The sequence below is a fragment of the Sorex fumeus genome, unplaced genomic scaffold (assembly GCF_029834395.1).
Source record: "Sorex fumeus unplaced genomic scaffold, SorFum_2.1 ptg000002l, whole genome shotgun sequence".
Lineage (NCBI taxonomy): Eukaryota > Metazoa > Chordata > Mammalia > Eulipotyphla > Soricidae > Sorex > Sorex fumeus.
This window is the reverse complement of record NW_026606059.1, coordinates 47,721,777-47,738,964: the sequence shown is the minus strand read 5'-3', so window position 1 is coordinate 47,738,964 and position 17,188 is coordinate 47,721,777. Positions and strand designations below refer to the sequence as shown.

The window sequence follows — 17,188 nt, the reverse complement described above, 5'->3', positions numbered from 1 at the left end:
AAAAGAGCAGGAGAGTAGTGAACACGCAGACATGGAGCTAGACATCCACTGTGGCTCACCTTGGGGCGAATTTAGGGTTAAGGGGTACTATTCCCATTCAAGGTTGAGCCACACAGATTCAGGAATGAAAAGGAGCTCAAATTCAAATGCAAGGCATCCCATTTCAAACCTTACCTTCTTGCCCTTATGCCATCCTTGCCACCAGAGAAAGCAGAGATATCACGAGCAGAATACTGATTATAATAATTTGAAAGCATTCTAATTTGCTCTGAAATTATACTGTTAACGTTTGTTCCTGACCCATTAGCTGAGCTACCAATTTAGTAATCAGTCTTTCAATGACTTCATCTATGACTTCATCTATCTGCACATACAGGCAGTTTTTATTCATAGGCTCTACAATAAAACTATGATCTACTGAACTATGTCACCAGACAACATTTTATTGTACACAATGTGAGAAGTCTTGGTATATTTGAAGTACACATTTTAATTTTAAGCTTGCTTTAGAGTATAAAGTCAGAGCTAAGAAAGAGGAGAGATAAATCTGATAAAGAACTCTGTTTATCCTGTAAGTACTAGATACACATTCTTTCTTTGAGAAAAACTGGGTCTGGGTGGTTGTATGTAGACCACCTGATGTTTCAGATCAAAGGAGGTACTTCAGGGTTATCTTCAAAGCTTGGGTCTTCCTCATTTGGTGTAATTTTGGGAACTCTTCTGGCTGTACATTTCTTCTCTTGAACGATGTGAGTCACATCAGGGAAGGAATGCTTGCTAGGATCTACTTCTAGTTTTTCGATTTTTCTGTGTCTACAATGGGGAAAAAAGATAAAATTAAATTTCAAATAGTTTGTCATTTACTTATTCAGTAAACATTGGCTGGTGCTATCTCTGAAAACAGTGATACATTAAGAGATGGTCTTGAGATCAGCACCAGGAGGATTACTCCATAACTTAGAGGCCAGCCGGGTATCCTAGAGGAAAGGGCAGTTCAGATAGAGAAGGGAGCACCAAATAAAGGATGTTTGGAGGATCCTCCCAGGAGGGGAGATGCATGTCGAAAGTAGACTATGGACTGAACATGTTTGCCACTCAATGCCTCTTTTGCAGACCACAACACCCAAAAGGAGAGAGAGAACACAGGGGATTGCCCTGCCACAGAGACAGGGGGGATGGGGGGATGGGGGTGGGAGGGATATTATCCATGGTGGTGGAAAATGGGCACTGGTGGAGGGATGGGTATCTGATCATTGTATAATTGAAACCAAAGCACAAAAAATTGTAAATCTACAACTGTAAAAAAAAAAATAAAATAAAATAAAGGGGGAAAAAAAAAGAGATGGTCTGATCTATCAGTCAGATTAGAGTCTCATGAAGGAGGACTAAGACCCTGGTAGAAATAAGGTGTTACAATGCTCCAAGAGGCCCAGGCCATAGAGACAGTTGAAGAGGTGATCAGGGAGATTCTGCTAAATTAAGAATTTATTTATTTATTTAATTTATTTTGCTTTTTGGGTCACACCCAGCAATGCTCAGGGGTTATTCCTGGCTCTGCACTCAGAAATTACTCCTGGCAGTGCTTGGGGGACCATATGAGATGCTGGGAATAGAACCTGGGTTGGCCGAGTGCAAGACAAACGCCCTACCCGCTGTGCTATCTCTGCAGCCCAAGAATATATTGGTTTAGCTAACTGAAAAGATACCTGAGGCCAAGCCCACAGCGAGGATCAATGATAGGACCACTCTAAATAGTTGTTACTTCTGAATGTAGCCAGTTCCCTGGACTCTGCTGCTTCAGACAATGCAGCCTTGTGGTTTGGCTGGGTGCATTGTATGCTACAAAATCTGAGCCATCACAAAGTTTAGCCATTAATTCCTCTTCCCACAAAACCCAGTTTCTGCAACCTGAACCAAGTTCTTTCTGCAATGCTAGAGTTAAAAAAAAAAAAAGAAACTTCCACTGCCAATAATTTCCCTTATCATAGATATATAGAAAATTCTGGATAATATAGGCACCTGGGCTGCTTTTCAGGCAATTTCCAATTTACATGCTTGGATTTGGGCCCAGTAATTTGTACACTGAGGTTTAGATAAAGTTCACCTACCTAATTATTTTGATAAAATTATTTTGAAATCGTGGCACAATTTAATTGCTTAACATATATATATGTTTGAATATCTATCTATCTATCTATCTATCTATCTATCTATCTATCTATCTATTCACCAGTTGCTCTTTAGCCCAGCAATACCTTGCCTATGCAAACAGACAATTTTCCTGGTAACATTCAATAACACAGTGTAGTGCTCAAATATAAATTTTATCACATTGTCACGTAATTGTTTCATTACAATTCTGTTTTCCTACTAGATTGACAACTCTGGAGCAAAGATTTTTGTACTTTTTACCTGTATCCTTGGCATACAGCTTTACTGACTAAATGCCTGCTAAATAAATGTAAAAGAAATTAGTATACTATTTTTGGACAGTGAAATAAAATATTATCTCTTTCCTAAAGAAAATCATAGTTAACCCAATCTAGGAACTCCAAACTGATGTCCTCAGAATAACTTATATATCAGACACTATTTGTTGAAAGAGGGAATTTTGATGATTTTCTTCAAAAAGAGTAAAACTATGCACTTGTCACCAAGTTTTTTCATTTCTGTTGTCTTCACAGAATTTGAAACCATTTGAGTGTTTTATTCTTGAGACTTAGCATTATAATGATTAAGCATGGACCTGCTGAAGAAAAACATCAAGTATACAAAAACTATACAATAGTTGATTCTAAAGACCCAGATTGTACACAATAGATTCTACAGGGAATGATTGCATTCAAAAGGACTAATAAAAAGTCACCTATTATAGCTATATTTTTAAACTAGAATTCTTTATAAGAATCTTTAATAGACTATGGTGTATCTGTAATTTTAGTGAATAAGATCATTGGTTACAATTCTGTTGTCCTTGACTTTGAAGAAAAGTAGTTGGCCCCACCACCGGAACCTCACCTAATTTAATGAGAAATGGAAATCTAAAAACTTCAGACACTGGAATAAAATTTCGTGAATTGTAAAACCACTAAATATGCTATATTTAAATATATGTTTCATAATTTATAGCAATATACTTCACATTTCCCTTCTGAAGTTGTTCGCAAGACAAAAATATCTACTATTCCCCCCTCTCTGCACCCTGTATAAGATTTTTTTCCTATCCAGTAAGATATGAACAAAAAAGGCATGGGGTTGAAGAGAAAGAATGACATAATTCTTCGCATATATATAAAATAAAAAATAACCAGCATATAAATGAACAAAATTACAAGAAATAACTGGGTTCAAAAGTCAATACAAAGGGGTAGTGGTTTCACAGAATTACAAATAAAACACATGATACTGAATTTTACACTTTAAAATAGTTATATTGTAATTATTATGTGCATTTTACAAAGATTTAAAACATTAATTAAAATTTTATATACCAGTAACAACTGAAAGAGAATATTAACTTAGAATAACTTAACCATAACACGTCTACAAATTCAAAAACAACCTATGGAAAAAATTGCAAGTTTTTATTAAAAACCATCAAATAAAACTTAATGGATGTCAATGTTATAAGGATAGTTCTCTATAAATTAATCTATATATTCTATATATTTCAAAATAAAATTCATGTGTGTTTGTATATGCACATGTGGCATATGTGACATGTGGCGTTTGTGACATGTAGTGTGTGTGACAAGTTGTTTCTAAAATAAAAAGGACGAAAAAAATTTCTTTAAGAGGAATTTGAGTCAAGAAAACTTTTCAGATGACACAAATTCTTTGCAGAAAATATTAATAGAATTGAATAAAAATGACTTCACAAACTAATAAGCAATTCTAGCACGATTATAAGATACACATTGACATATACCAGTCAATTACATAAATATATGCCAACAATGAAAAATGTAGCTTCAAATTGAAAACATGATACCATCTACAATAGCATCCCCACAAAATGAAATAACATAGAAATAAATCTAACTAAACGTGTAGAAGATTCTTTTAAGAAAACTACAGAACTCTAATGAAGGATGGCAAATAAGAATTAGAGAAATAGATCACGTCTATGACTAGGCAGACTCAAACTGCTAAGACATCAGTTTTTGTCACCTTCATTTGTGTATTCAGTGTTTTGATCAAAACTGCAAGTTAAAACTAAGTTGAGTAAGAAGGAAATTGTCTGCCATAGAGGCAGTGGGAGGGCTGAAGTGAGGGTGGGTGGGAGGGATACTGGGTACATTGGTGGTAGAAAATGTACACTGGTGGAGGGATGGGTGTTTGAACACTGTATGGCTGAAACTCAATCATGAAAACTTTGTAACTGTATCTCATGGTGATTCAGTAAATAAATAAATAAAACTAAGTCAAACAGAAAAAAAGACGAAATTTATTCCCATTAATATAGACAACTGATCACCAATAAAGAGGCACAAGCAATACAATAATTGTATTTCCAACTATTCCAAATATTGTCTTTCCAACAAATGTATTGATAAAAATATACATCCACATGCAAAAAGAATTAACTGAATCTGGACACAGAGCTTACAAACTTCAAAGAATAAACTCTTAATATGTAAGCGGCCTAAAAATAAAATTACAAATTTCTGGTATGACAAAACAGGAGAAAAACTAGATGAATTTAGCTACAGAGACGACTTTTCATACTTAACAGTGAAATGATAATTCATAAAATAATAAGATAGATTTTAATTTTAAGATAGTTTTAAAATTTAAAACTTCTACTCTGTGAAGGTCCATTTTGGAAGAACTACAAATAAGTCAGAGATTTAGGAGAAAATATTGGAAAAACATGATAAAGATTGGTTTCAAAAATATATAAAGAACTCAAAACTCAACAATAAAAAGAACTTAACAATAAGGAAATTAACAAGGGGACTGAAAGATGCAGTGATTTTTCACAGGCCCTTCAGCAGGGAAAATATGCATCTGACTTATAAGTACATGAAGCATTGCTCCATAGGCTATGTCATTGGGGAAATCAAAGCTAAAATAAAAATCAGATACCACTAAATATTTCTTAGAAAAACCAAACTTCAGAGTATTGACAAATCCAAATGCTGCCAAGGATGTGGTCTAATATGAACTCTTTCTTCATTAGTGAAAATGCAAACTGGCACAAACACTTAGAAACATAGCTAAGTCCTTTCTCAGAAAAACACGATGCTTTCTAACCATAGCACTGTAGCACTGTCATCCTGTTGTTCATCAATTTGCTCGAATGGGCACCAGTAACTTCTCCATTGTGAGACTTGTTATTACTGTTTTTTGGCATTATCAAATACACCATGGGTTGCTTACCAGGCTCTGCTGTGCGGGCGGGATACTCTTGGTAATAATCACAGCCCTTGGACCCAAAGGTCTTTAATAATTTATGTTCGCACAGAAACCTGCGTATAGTTTATAGCAGCTTTATTAATATCTCCTAAAAAATGGGGAGGGGAGAGAGTGTCCCTTAGTATGTGAATGGATAAATGAATGAGGCATATTTGGACAATGGAATACTGTTCCATGCTAAAAAGAAATGCACTATCAAACTAAGAAAAGGCCCAGAAGAACTAGAACTCATATAGATATGTGAAAAAAATAAAATAAAAAGCCAACCTGGAAAGGCTACATACTGTGCACTTCAATGACATGACATTTGGAAAATACTAAACTATGGTGACAGTGAAAAAAGTGAAGTTGCCCAGAGCTTTGGGAGAGAGCGGTATGAACCAGGGGAACAAAGAGAAGTCGGGGGGCAATAAGGTTAATCTGTCTCATTACCATATGATAATGGTTGATACATCTCATTACAGATTTTCTAAACCCATAAAATGTGCAACACCAAGAGTGAAACTTACTGTCAACTATGGATGTCATGGCGTCCTTCACGCCCTACTGAGGTCATGAGTTGCCCCCCACAAGCGGCTCTCTGGCACGGCCATGGCCCAGAGGCAAAAGGATTTAATCCAGAGCCCAGCAGTTTGTGGCAGAAAAGTGAATGGACCATGTGCTAAACTACGGCGCCATGCCTCCCAGGGAGGGAATGGGTGTTGCTCCCTTCGCATCCCCCCCCCGCCCCCCGCAGCAAGGTAGCCGCTGCCTCAGAGCTTATTGGAATGCCAGGTATGAGCCGGTGGTGATGGGGTAACTGCAGTCTCATGAGAAGGGGGTAAGTACCAGCTCATTCTTCACTCCCTACTGAGGTCACGAGTTGCTCCCCACAAGCGGCTCTCAGGCAAGGCCATGGCTCCAGAAGCAAAAGGACTTAGTCCAGAGCCTGGCAGCTTGTGGCAGAAAAGTGAATGGACCATGCGTTAAACTACGGCACCATGCCTCCCCAGGAGGGAAAGGGTGTTTCTCCTTTCTGCCTTTTTCCCCCCAGCAGCAAGATGGCTGCTGCCTCAGAGCTTATAGGAAAGTCAGGTATGAGTCGGTGGTGACGGGGCAACTGCAGTCTCATGGGAAGGGGGACGGTACTGGCTCATTCTTCACGCCCTACCGAGGTCACGAGTTGCCCCCCACGAGTGGCTCTCCGGCACAGTCATAACACCAGATGCACAGAAACCAATCTCGTAATTATCTGGCTCTTTGCAGAAATCCAAAATCATTATATGATTCTCATAACCAGCTATAGAAAACAGTATTTCACAATGCCTTTTCAGCAATTCTGATTGTTGGGTGGGAAATTCTAAACAATAATGGTGCATCTTTTGTCAAAATAATGAATGTAATCAATGTAGAGAAGAGTTACATGGAAATCATCTGCCTCACAGGCATTGGGAGGGGTGGCAGGGGGAATATATTGGGGTTCTTGGTGGTGAAAAATGAGTACTGGTGAAGGGAGAGGTGTTTGATCATTGTATGACCGAGATTTAAACCTGAAAACTTAGTAACTTTTCCCACAGTGATTCAATAAATAAATATAAGAAGAAAAAAATAAAATTATGAAAAAAAACTATGGATGTCATGGGCTACTGACATAAGTCAATATAGGTTCCTCAACTGTGGCAAATACACCACTCTTAGGAAGAACTGATGATAGATGAATATGAATGAGTGAGGTAAGAGGTTATAAGTAAAATCTCTGTGTATCTCAAACTGGTTTGAAGAATCAAGTTTAGGGGGAAAATAAGACACCTGTGTCAGGGATGTAGCCTAAGTGGTAGATCCGGTATTTTCATGTGCAAGTCTATAGGTTCAAGGTCTGATTCACAGCACAACAAACCTGATCGCCACCAATCCCCACCATTGTTGGGTGTTGCCCATATGGTCCTTAAACACTGCTTAGTATAGTCCCTAAAAATAATCATTAAAAAATAGTAGGGAAGAAGGCAAATTGCTAATTTTTGGAGGAGATGTAGGAAGGCTGAGCATGTGTTTTAAAAACAGTGGTCACTTTCAGTGGTTATGGGGGTAAGAGCAAGTGATACTCACAGAAACACTCAGCATGCTACTGTGAACTAGTGTTTGGGGCCTGGGGCTGTGAATCACCAGTGGTACTTAGTGCCCCCGGGTTACCACAACTATACAGCACAGTGTTAGTGGGAGCATGCAGTGTCAGGGATTGAACTTTAGCCTCACAATGCCAAACATACGCATTAGGAGCAATAGCACATCAGGTAGGGAGTTCTTGCATATGGCCAACCCGGGTTTGATTCCTCTGCCTCTCTAGGAGAGCCCGGCAAGCTACCAAGAGTATCTCGCCCGCATGGCAAAGCCTGGCATGAGGTATTCGATATGCCAAAAATGGAAACAACAGGTCTCACAATTTGTTGTGAGATGTTACTGGTGCCCACTTGAGCAAATCAATGAACAACAGGAGGACAATGCTACAGTGCTACAGTGCTACCTCCATTTTGGAGTTTAGGGTTTTTATTCTTCAAACTTTTATTTAAGTAATGCTACATTGCATAAGTTTCTATTGCACAAGTCAACATCTTTATTTCTAAGCCAACATCTTCAGTACATTAAATTCACTACTAAAGCGCACATTTTACCTTTCAGCTACAGTTGGCCTCACTTACCCAATTTATCTACCTTGCTTCCCCATTCCTTCCTGGCAACCACTAATTTGTGAACCAAATAATCCTGATTCCCCAACTCACTGACCAACTTTGTGATTTTGGACAAATTATTTAATCTCTTTAAATCTCAGTGCATTAGAAATAAAAAGATCTATCTTGCAATTATTTTGAAGATTAAGGACAGAAAACATGTAGCAGAGTGAGATTAAATACTTAATAAATCCACTTTTGAGAAAACTTGATCTTTATCACATAGTATCATAGACGCACAAGTGTTCACTGAATCCATTACCATCCCCCAAACATGACTCAATTTCATCACAATGCATTAAAAAAATAGATTCATTAGTTCTTCTTTTCCCATTCCGTATTTCTGCTAATGTGAACAGAACCATTCTGGATGTGATAGGTTCCAACCCTCACAGCATACTGCTACATCTGTAAACCAAAGCTACTAGTTGTCTGAACTTATTCCATGTACGTCTTTATGGTAGCAGTTTGATTAATAAGACTGCCCAGTCAGAGACTGAGATAATGAGGATAATGAAGTTTACCCATGATTTAAGAATCCCACAAACCCCACAAAAACCTCACAAAGACAAATATTGTACTTCTGTGAGATGACTACTGCTCAGTAATAAGAATGAAAAAGAAAAGCTTTTTAAAGTATGGCAGGAGATACTACTATGAAAACCTGTGCTAAGATATCTGTATTTCTCACATGTAATTACAGTAATGATGGCTTTCTGGGTCTGAAACAGTGACTGAGCTTCCCATTCTGTGATTCCTCACAAATGAGATTCAGACTTTTTACACATGTTGATACCGCTAGGGGACTATTATGAGTATTCATATAAGTCATGCTACTATTGAATCTCTATAAATTACACATATATCAGAAATGAAAATTGCCAAGATATGAAATATGAGTGGATTTCAAAGAAAGAAAATAGCAGCCCACTTTTCAGAAGGAATTCAATTCCATACCTGTTGCCCAAACAAATATTTGAAAAACCCTGTTTTATCACCATGTTTGAAAAGCCCTACAAAATGTTGACAATTAGTTTTGAATATATGAATGCCTGACTGCTAGGATTATGCAAGGCATAAATATAACACTGTTCAGGTATTTTTATGGTGATAATTCTAGCATATATATTTGTATACAAAGATAGTTTGCCTGGATTCAAAATAGACTTTGCCATCTGGATGGTAAGAGCCTAGGAATCATAAGTAGAAGGAAATAACTGGGATGTTCATTCTTTGGAAGCACTGAAAAATAATGAGAGCCTTATCCAAAATAAAGGATGTCACTGTGTACGGAAGATAGACTCTGTTTAGAGGGTCTTGGGGTGGGGTGGGCAAAACAAGAACCTTGAGCTAGGGTCAAAGAAATACATTCTAACACTGAAATATTGAGAATGAGTGAAAAGGAGAAGTGGGTGGGGAGGAGAGAAAGAAAGAGGGAGAGAAACAGAGTAGGAGAGAGAGAGTGAGAGAATGAGATAGAGAGACCAGCTGGGAAAGAAGCTTAAGCAAAGCTGGAATTACTAATGATTAGGATATTGACAGGTGGTCACACAATGGGATTTTTTGGTTCTTGCAGTCCTGCGAGTTTTAGGATATAGGAGGGAACATGTGGGTCATAAAAACAAGTCAATGTCAGCAGTATAGTGAGCAGGAATTAGCAGAGCTGTTCCAACATAGCATGACTCATAGATATTCTCAATTTGTGCTCCTTATTTTCTATACCTGAAAGCCAAGGAGGAAAAGTCTGAGGATTGAATCTGTTATTATGATCAAGCAGAGAGAATTGTGTCTGAAATGAAGCACATGCTCAGTGTGTTATCAGGCATTGCTACTGCAATTCCCACTCTTACTGCCACTTACTATAGCTTTGTGTATACATGAGTTTGCTTTTCGAGAGATCAAAATCTCTGCAAATCAAGAATATGAGTTTGGAGAATAAACGTTAGCATTCATGTTTATAAACAATTGTACCTTGTTGGGGGAAGGGTCTTTGGGACAGTGGTGGAGGGAAGCAGGAACTCTGGTGTTGTGTGGTATCCTTGAAATAAAGGATTCTTATCATAAGAGGACCATACCAGGTACTGAAGACAGATTGGGAAGTCATACCTTGTGTTTGTTTGTTCTCTGCTGCTGTCCAAGTTACTTTTCACAGATTTGGATGCTTGTTGACCTCTTGAAATTACTTCTCCAACCTAAAATAAAAATGCAGCACACCTTAAATGCATAACTATGTTTGTACATATATAAATACTAAATGTTAAAATGTTTTATAAAAGAGTCTGAAATCCAAATGTATGTTATGAGAAGGTTATGTAACATCATTGATGTTTGCAATAGTCTTTTCAAGTTCCAAACTATACTTCAATTTTCAAAGAACAAGCAGGGAGATAGGATGAATTAGTTAATTTAATAAAGCTTCTCTGAAAGCCAGCAGCATGCCATACTCTGCTGCAGGCAAGGACACTGTAGTTTGAGGACCTTTCAGTTAGACTCCTAAATCAGATCCTCGGAGCCAATCATTACTAGAGTTCTCTGCTGGCCTGTTAGTTAATCTAATTAATAATTGAGATAATTTGCATCTCATTTGTTGATATTTGGCTGTGCTCTATTGTTTGAGACCCCAGCAAGTCTATTCTCTATAGCAAACATTAGTGGATAATGAATGAAGTCAATGAATCCTAGTCTGAGAAATTGGACCATGAAACTTGAGGAAATGACTGTTCTAGATAACCACTCATGGATGGCAATCCTCTTAATGTGGTGGAATAAAAACCAGTTGTCTTAGTTTGTATATTTTCTATGAGTTTGTAAAAATTAAATCTGTCTATGTATGCGTTACTTAGTTCGGCTCTGTTACATAGAAGGACAAGAACATAAGCTTCACTTTCTTTTACACAGATTTAAAGAGAGAGCATATGTGCATTGCACAAAGGAAAAAATATACATAAACTGTACCATTTCTGCATATAGACTGAATACCTGAATAGGAAAAGAATACCTTTAAATGACACAAATGATTGTAATGACCAGACTTTTGCTAATACTTCAGAAAGAGAAAAAAATGAGTACTGAAGAATAGGACATGTGCTCTAAAGACAATACATTTCAAGTTTGGATGCTTTTGTGCAGAAACACTTTCAAAGAGATATAATCTACAAAAAACAACTTGTAGAAGAACAGAAATCTGTGCAATGGTGCAAGAACCACAACTATGTCACCAGTGCAATGTTTATGGAATCAGAAAGAAAAGTGATTTAGCAGAAAGTAGCCCCCACCCCACACGCCATAGCATGAACCCCAGCAGACATGATTTGTGTGGGGAGAGTTAATAATACTCAAGTGGTTATTCATACCAAAGAACTTATTCTGCTGTTTTAAGATATATTTAATGCCATAAGTTTATTGTCTTTAATTAATTTCTTGCAGGCCAGCAGTGTTAAGCTTTCAGACAGTAATCTGGCAGGGTATGGCTATTTATGCTACTTTAATAAGAAAATATAATTGGTTTTATTCTCTTTATTTAAATGAAGTAGTGTGCTGAATACAAATATTTTTCCAACTCTCTGACCTATCATTATGGCAATAGAAAAAAAATTCTGTTGCAACTGAAGCCATGCTAATATCAATATAAAGAAAAACAAGAATCGAGGAGATCAAAAAAAAGACTCCTTCAGGTGGTCAGAAGCAGAGAGAACTCAGAGACTTTAGGATGCTGAGAGCAGGCCCTCCCCTCCTGCAGCGTGTCAGGAGAAAAACAGGCCTCTGGTATCCTTGGTTGCATGATAGCTGCGTCAAGAACAATTTTCTGCAAAAAAAAAAAAAAATGGAAATAGTTTGCCCAATGTAGGGCTTTGGAGCATCTGAAATGTGGTTAGTGCAACCAAGACATGCGTTCATTGTATTATACTGCAAGTAATTTGAACTTAGATTGACAAAGTTAGAAAAAGGAAAAATGACCAGACTGAGTGGTAAACCCAGGGGTGGGCTGCCATTTCTTGTTTAGGATGGAAGGCCATCCATCCTTACTAGTTGGCCCTAACTTATTAGTGGACGGGAACTTTAGAGTTCTGAAACTTACAACTCCTTCTGGGACAGATGTGGGACGCGGAACTCTTTACTTATTTATGTATTTAGGAAGGAAAGGTGGCATCTGGTGGTGCTTGATGGCTACTCCTGACCCCCTGCTTGTTAGTTGCTCTTAGGAGGCCCTGGGGACCATGCAGTACTGGGGATCAAACCTGGACCACCTGCATGCAGAGAATACAGCCAGCAATTTGAACTACTTCTTTGATCCTGAGATATGAAACTTTTTTGTGAGTATAAGAACCCAAGGTTAAATTTGTTTTTCTGATTTTGGAATTAATGGGCTGCTCCCTTAGTGCAACTCAGAACAACCCTAAAGAACCCTGTCACCCACAGAGCTCATGGAGATTCTGGCTAAGACAAAAGCAAGGTCTGCTTTGATGCTGAGTTTCTCTCTTCTCCTCATACTGCTTCCTGTTCTCCTTTCCCCAGGGCACCATCTAAGTACTTATCTCAGATACTAAGTACTTAGATCTGAGTACTTATCTCTATCCCAGAATCTGCTTTCTTGGAAACAGTGGCATCTTAGAAGCTCTTGGAAAAAAATTTTTAAAGTTCTATTAAATGAAGTCAAAGCTGGTTAAAAATCATCAATTTTTAGGTGAAAGAAAGCTCCTGAACTAAAGCACAAGTTTGATATTACTTCATGTTGTAAGTGCAGTAACAAGAATGGGAGCATATGCATAATTGGAGTCTTAAAACACCCTATTTCTAACACTGTTATTTATCCCATAATAAGCACAGACAAAGATTCTCTGTGTTTATGGAAATGCAAATAGAATCACAAATTTGGAACATTTCTTCACAGGGATTTTGCTGTGTACCAGAATCTAAATGTGTTTCTTATTTTTAAAAGATATTTTCAGCCATTTAGTTTCAAAGATTCTTTTAAGTTTGAAAGTTAGGTGAAATTAAGAGATCAGCATATGAAAAACATTAACAATTTTCACCTTCACACCAAAATTCATCTTAAAGCTAATATTTCTATTAACACCAATATTCATATTAATAGCAGATAAAACTCCTTTGAGAGAGATCTACTTTTATCAAGAATAGGACCAAAGATTCAGAGTTTCAGGTTCTTGAAATTCTGCCCTTAGTTTCTGAACCAAATTTGCAAACCTAGTGCTTTTCTTCCTCTAGGAAATGATTTTCATTAACATCAAACATCTTATTCATCTGAACTAAATGTGTTTCCGGATGATTAATGGAAAAATTATAAGGGCCAAAGATATGTTTGATATATTAGATATTGATGGACTAGTGGTTCCCTGAATCCACAGAGAAAAACGTAATCAACTGCTCGAAAATCCAATTGTGGAATAGGGACAAAGGTATAAATTAAGATTTTAATGATATTCATTAAATTAATTATCATAGTCATATGATTGAAAGTTGGAAGTGAACAGGGAGGTAGTAATCAAAATTTACTTTTCTGAAGAATGTGAAAGTGCCTTCTAAGGCTTTCCTGACAGTTGCCTTTTTCAGTTTACACCATATCTTAAGCATGCTGGAGTGTCCTTACCTTAAGACCCTATATTTATTTTAATAAAATGTGATGGTCTGTAACCGGTGACTAGAGTTAACTAATAATAAGAAGCCCAAACTATGTGAATTGTATAGAACACAGTAAACATAGACAAGGGGAAAAGACTTAGTAACTAATACTTTTGTACTTTGAACTACAGAAATTACTGGTACTATGTCCAAGTTACTGCTTTGGAGTTTTGACTTTAACTTGACCTGCAAAACAGTGATTGCACATGGTTTGGTTTGATGTTTGTATAAAATTAAGTAACTAGGCATTCTATTTTGGAGGACATGCTAGTAGTAAAAGACATTGCAGCATTCGGCTGAGATTTGGAATTAACCTAGATGTCCAATGGCAGATAAGTGGACTATGAAGATGTGGTATCTACACAGGTATAAGGAATGATGAAATCATGTGTTCACTGCAACATGGATGGAGATGCCATGTTAAATGAAGTAAGCTAGGAAAAGAAAGATAAACACAGGATAATATCACTCACTTGTGGTATTTAGGATAACTGGATGAGGAATTGCAATGATTTAAAGGGAGGTTTCCTAGATAACCTTTGGTCCCAGAGTATAGGGAGGAGAAGGAAAGAAATAAAGTAGAGTGGAGAAGAGAGTGATGAGAAGCAATGAGGAGCAAGGATGGAAGGGATTCAGGTACACTGGTGGCGTTAAGGAATGATAGCTATAAATATACAAATCACAGAGTCAATGACACTGAGATCATGAGATCCAAATTTAAACAATTGAACTTTAAAAAAAAATGCCTGTTAAGCAGGCAGGCTGAGGGAAGGAGTTGGAGGGAACCTGGGAACATTGGTGAAAGGAAGCTGACATTGTGATGTTATTGGTGCTGAAACATTGTATACTGAAAACTCAACTATGAATACTTTATAAATCATGGCACTTTAATAACGCTTTTAAAAGACTGAATAGAAAAAGAAACTGGAATGTAATCAGTTAATTGTTGAGAATGTAAATAGAAAATAACCAACCTTTCCATTTTTCTTGTGAACTTACTCTGAATTCTAAAATAACAGTACTCATGAAAATCCTAGGTTTCTCTTAGAAAGGGTCATAGTGTCAATTCCTATCTTAAGTCTTCTCAGAGAAATAATTATAGGGTACCTATTAGTGTTTTCCAAAGTGGGTGATACCAAACCCTGGGGAGTAGGGAACCCAATGGAGATGAGGAGGGTGGGTGGTGAGTGCTCCCAGATGCAATTGGGAAGCACTGTGTTCACTTATAAAAGATTTCAGGGGCTTCTGAGTGACTCCTGGAAGTGTGTGTGTGTGTGTGTGTGTGTGTGTCTGTGTGTGTGTGTGTGTTGGGGTGGGGTAGGGTGCATTAGGTCAAACAATCTTGGGAACCCCTCTTCTGTTATGTGTCAATCATAGGACTAAGTGGTAGATATAGAATTATAGATTAAAATACTATCCCTGGTCATCTAATAATAGATAAAGTAATATAAGCCATCTATCTATGATATTAAAATACATTTTAAAAGGGTGCAGTTGACAAGTATATACCACTATACAATGGGAAGAAGGGAAGCATGTTGGGTCATGTGGACAATAGGGATTAAAGAAGGTTGACTGGAGAATGTTAGGTGATATAAATTGTAAAGAACAGGGGGAATTTTCCAGAATATAAAGGTCATGCAAAGGATGAAGAACATTATAGGGGATAAAAAGAGAAAAAGCATGAACAAAGATAAGATAAATGACTACAGAATCTAGCACGGAGTGTTAGGCAGAGAATAGGTGGAAATAAAGCTGAGGAACTGGGTCAGTGATTGTATCATTTGTGAAGTGTCTAGACTTTGACTTAGAAGTCTTGGGAGATCTTTGAAATATGTTTTATTGATGCCATGATATAACTATTTATATCAGCTAAAATAGAAGCATTCAAAATCCACAATCTACTTATTTTCCTTTGCCAAGGTGATGATGTTAACAAAATTACTAAATTTAGTGGGAGTGAGGGGTAGTAGTGTGTGAAGCATTGGAAAGAAATCTATTTCTTCACTACGCAAAAATCTTTTATTCTATCATTTCAAGCAATCATTGTAAAATTTATGCACGCTCTCCGCCTGCCCCCTGCCATATGTACGCCCAAGTTACTCTCAAAGTACTAATGACATACAATCTTGTTTGTGAACCATTTAAATGTATTCTAATGACAATAAAATCAATAATGAGAATAATCACATGTAAACTGTTGGCTTATTTAACTGTTTTTTTAGGCTCACTTTGGCTTGACTCCAGATGTGTACATACTTCTTTGAGTTTCTATCATTTTAAATTAGGTGGGCTTTGGACTTGCCATCAACAGCAGCTACCAGAGAAACAGTCTGCTCAAAGGTTCACCTTAATGAAGTACAATCCATTATCCATAACTGTCCCAGACAGAATAACATAAAAGTTAACGTGTGGGGCTGAGCAATAGTACAGTGGGTAGGGCACTTGCCTTGCATGCAGCCAACCTGAGTTTGATCCCTGGCATCACATATGGTCCCCTGAACACAGCTAGGAATGATCCCTGATTGCAGAGCTAGGAGTAACACCTGAGCACTGCTGGGTGTGGCCAAAACCCAAAAACAACAATAACAACAAAAACAAACACACAAAAAAAGTTAAGATAAAAAAGTTAAATATTTTTCTTAAAAATAATTCAATAATTAACTTTTACACTCTTCAGTTCAGGATTCTGTGCCATCTCAATGATAATTTAACCCTCTGGCATAACTCAAATTCTGAGCCTATTTGCTGTCTTACCAACTATGTTTTCTGCTTTATGCACACACAAAAAGATGGAACCCCTCTGGCTTCTGACTTCTCTGTTGTATTGTTTTGCTCTGCTCTCTATATACAGAGAGATAAACACCACTGACTTCATTATATAGTTTTTCTGGTCTCTACATTGGGCATGACTTGTGGCAAGCACTGGAGGGTGGCTAGGGTACCAAGAAAAAGACCCCAAGTACTTCTCCCCCAATCCTTTTCCACATGAGCAGCTTCCGTACTCATGGAGTGACTCGTGACTGCTCAAGAGTTGTACTAGGCTTTTTTTTTTTTTTCAGGTGACTCCAGTGCAAGGATTCAGCAGATGGTGTCCTCCTGATCACATTATTTGGGATGATCCTATATATACTTCAATAATCCTTCTTTAGCTCATAGATTTATGACTTGCACATTTCCTGAATTCTTCGTAGGGCGTTCGCCTTACAAGCGGCCAACATGGCCGACCCGAGTTCGATTCCTCCGCCCCTCTCGGAGAGCCTGGCAAGCTACCGAGAGTATTCGATATGCCAGACACAGTAACAACAAAGTCTCCAATGGAGACGTTACTGGGCCCGCTCGAGCAAATCGACGATCAACGGGAGGGCCTTTACCTTTACCTTTTCCTTTCCTATAAATACCTGAATATATTTCAGTACTTAAGT

General features: G+C 37.5%; 1 protein-coding gene across 1 annotated transcript in view; it reads right to left on the bottom strand.

Annotated features, from left to right (window-relative positions):
* Window positions 1-518: 518 nt before the first annotated feature.
* DNAAF11 (dynein axonemal assembly factor 11) overlaps window positions 519-17,188 on the bottom strand; it is a 108,739-nt gene continuing 92,069 nt past the window's right edge. The window contains exons 13-14 of the mRNA XM_056110368.1: window positions 10,230-10,315; window positions 519-813 (exon numbers count right to left, since the gene is read on the bottom strand). Of these exons, the coding sequence (XP_055966343.1) occupies window positions 645-813; window positions 10,230-10,315 (255 nt within the window). The 3' untranslated portion in view covers window positions 519-644. The remainder of the gene's footprint in view (window positions 814-10,229; window positions 10,316-17,188) is intronic.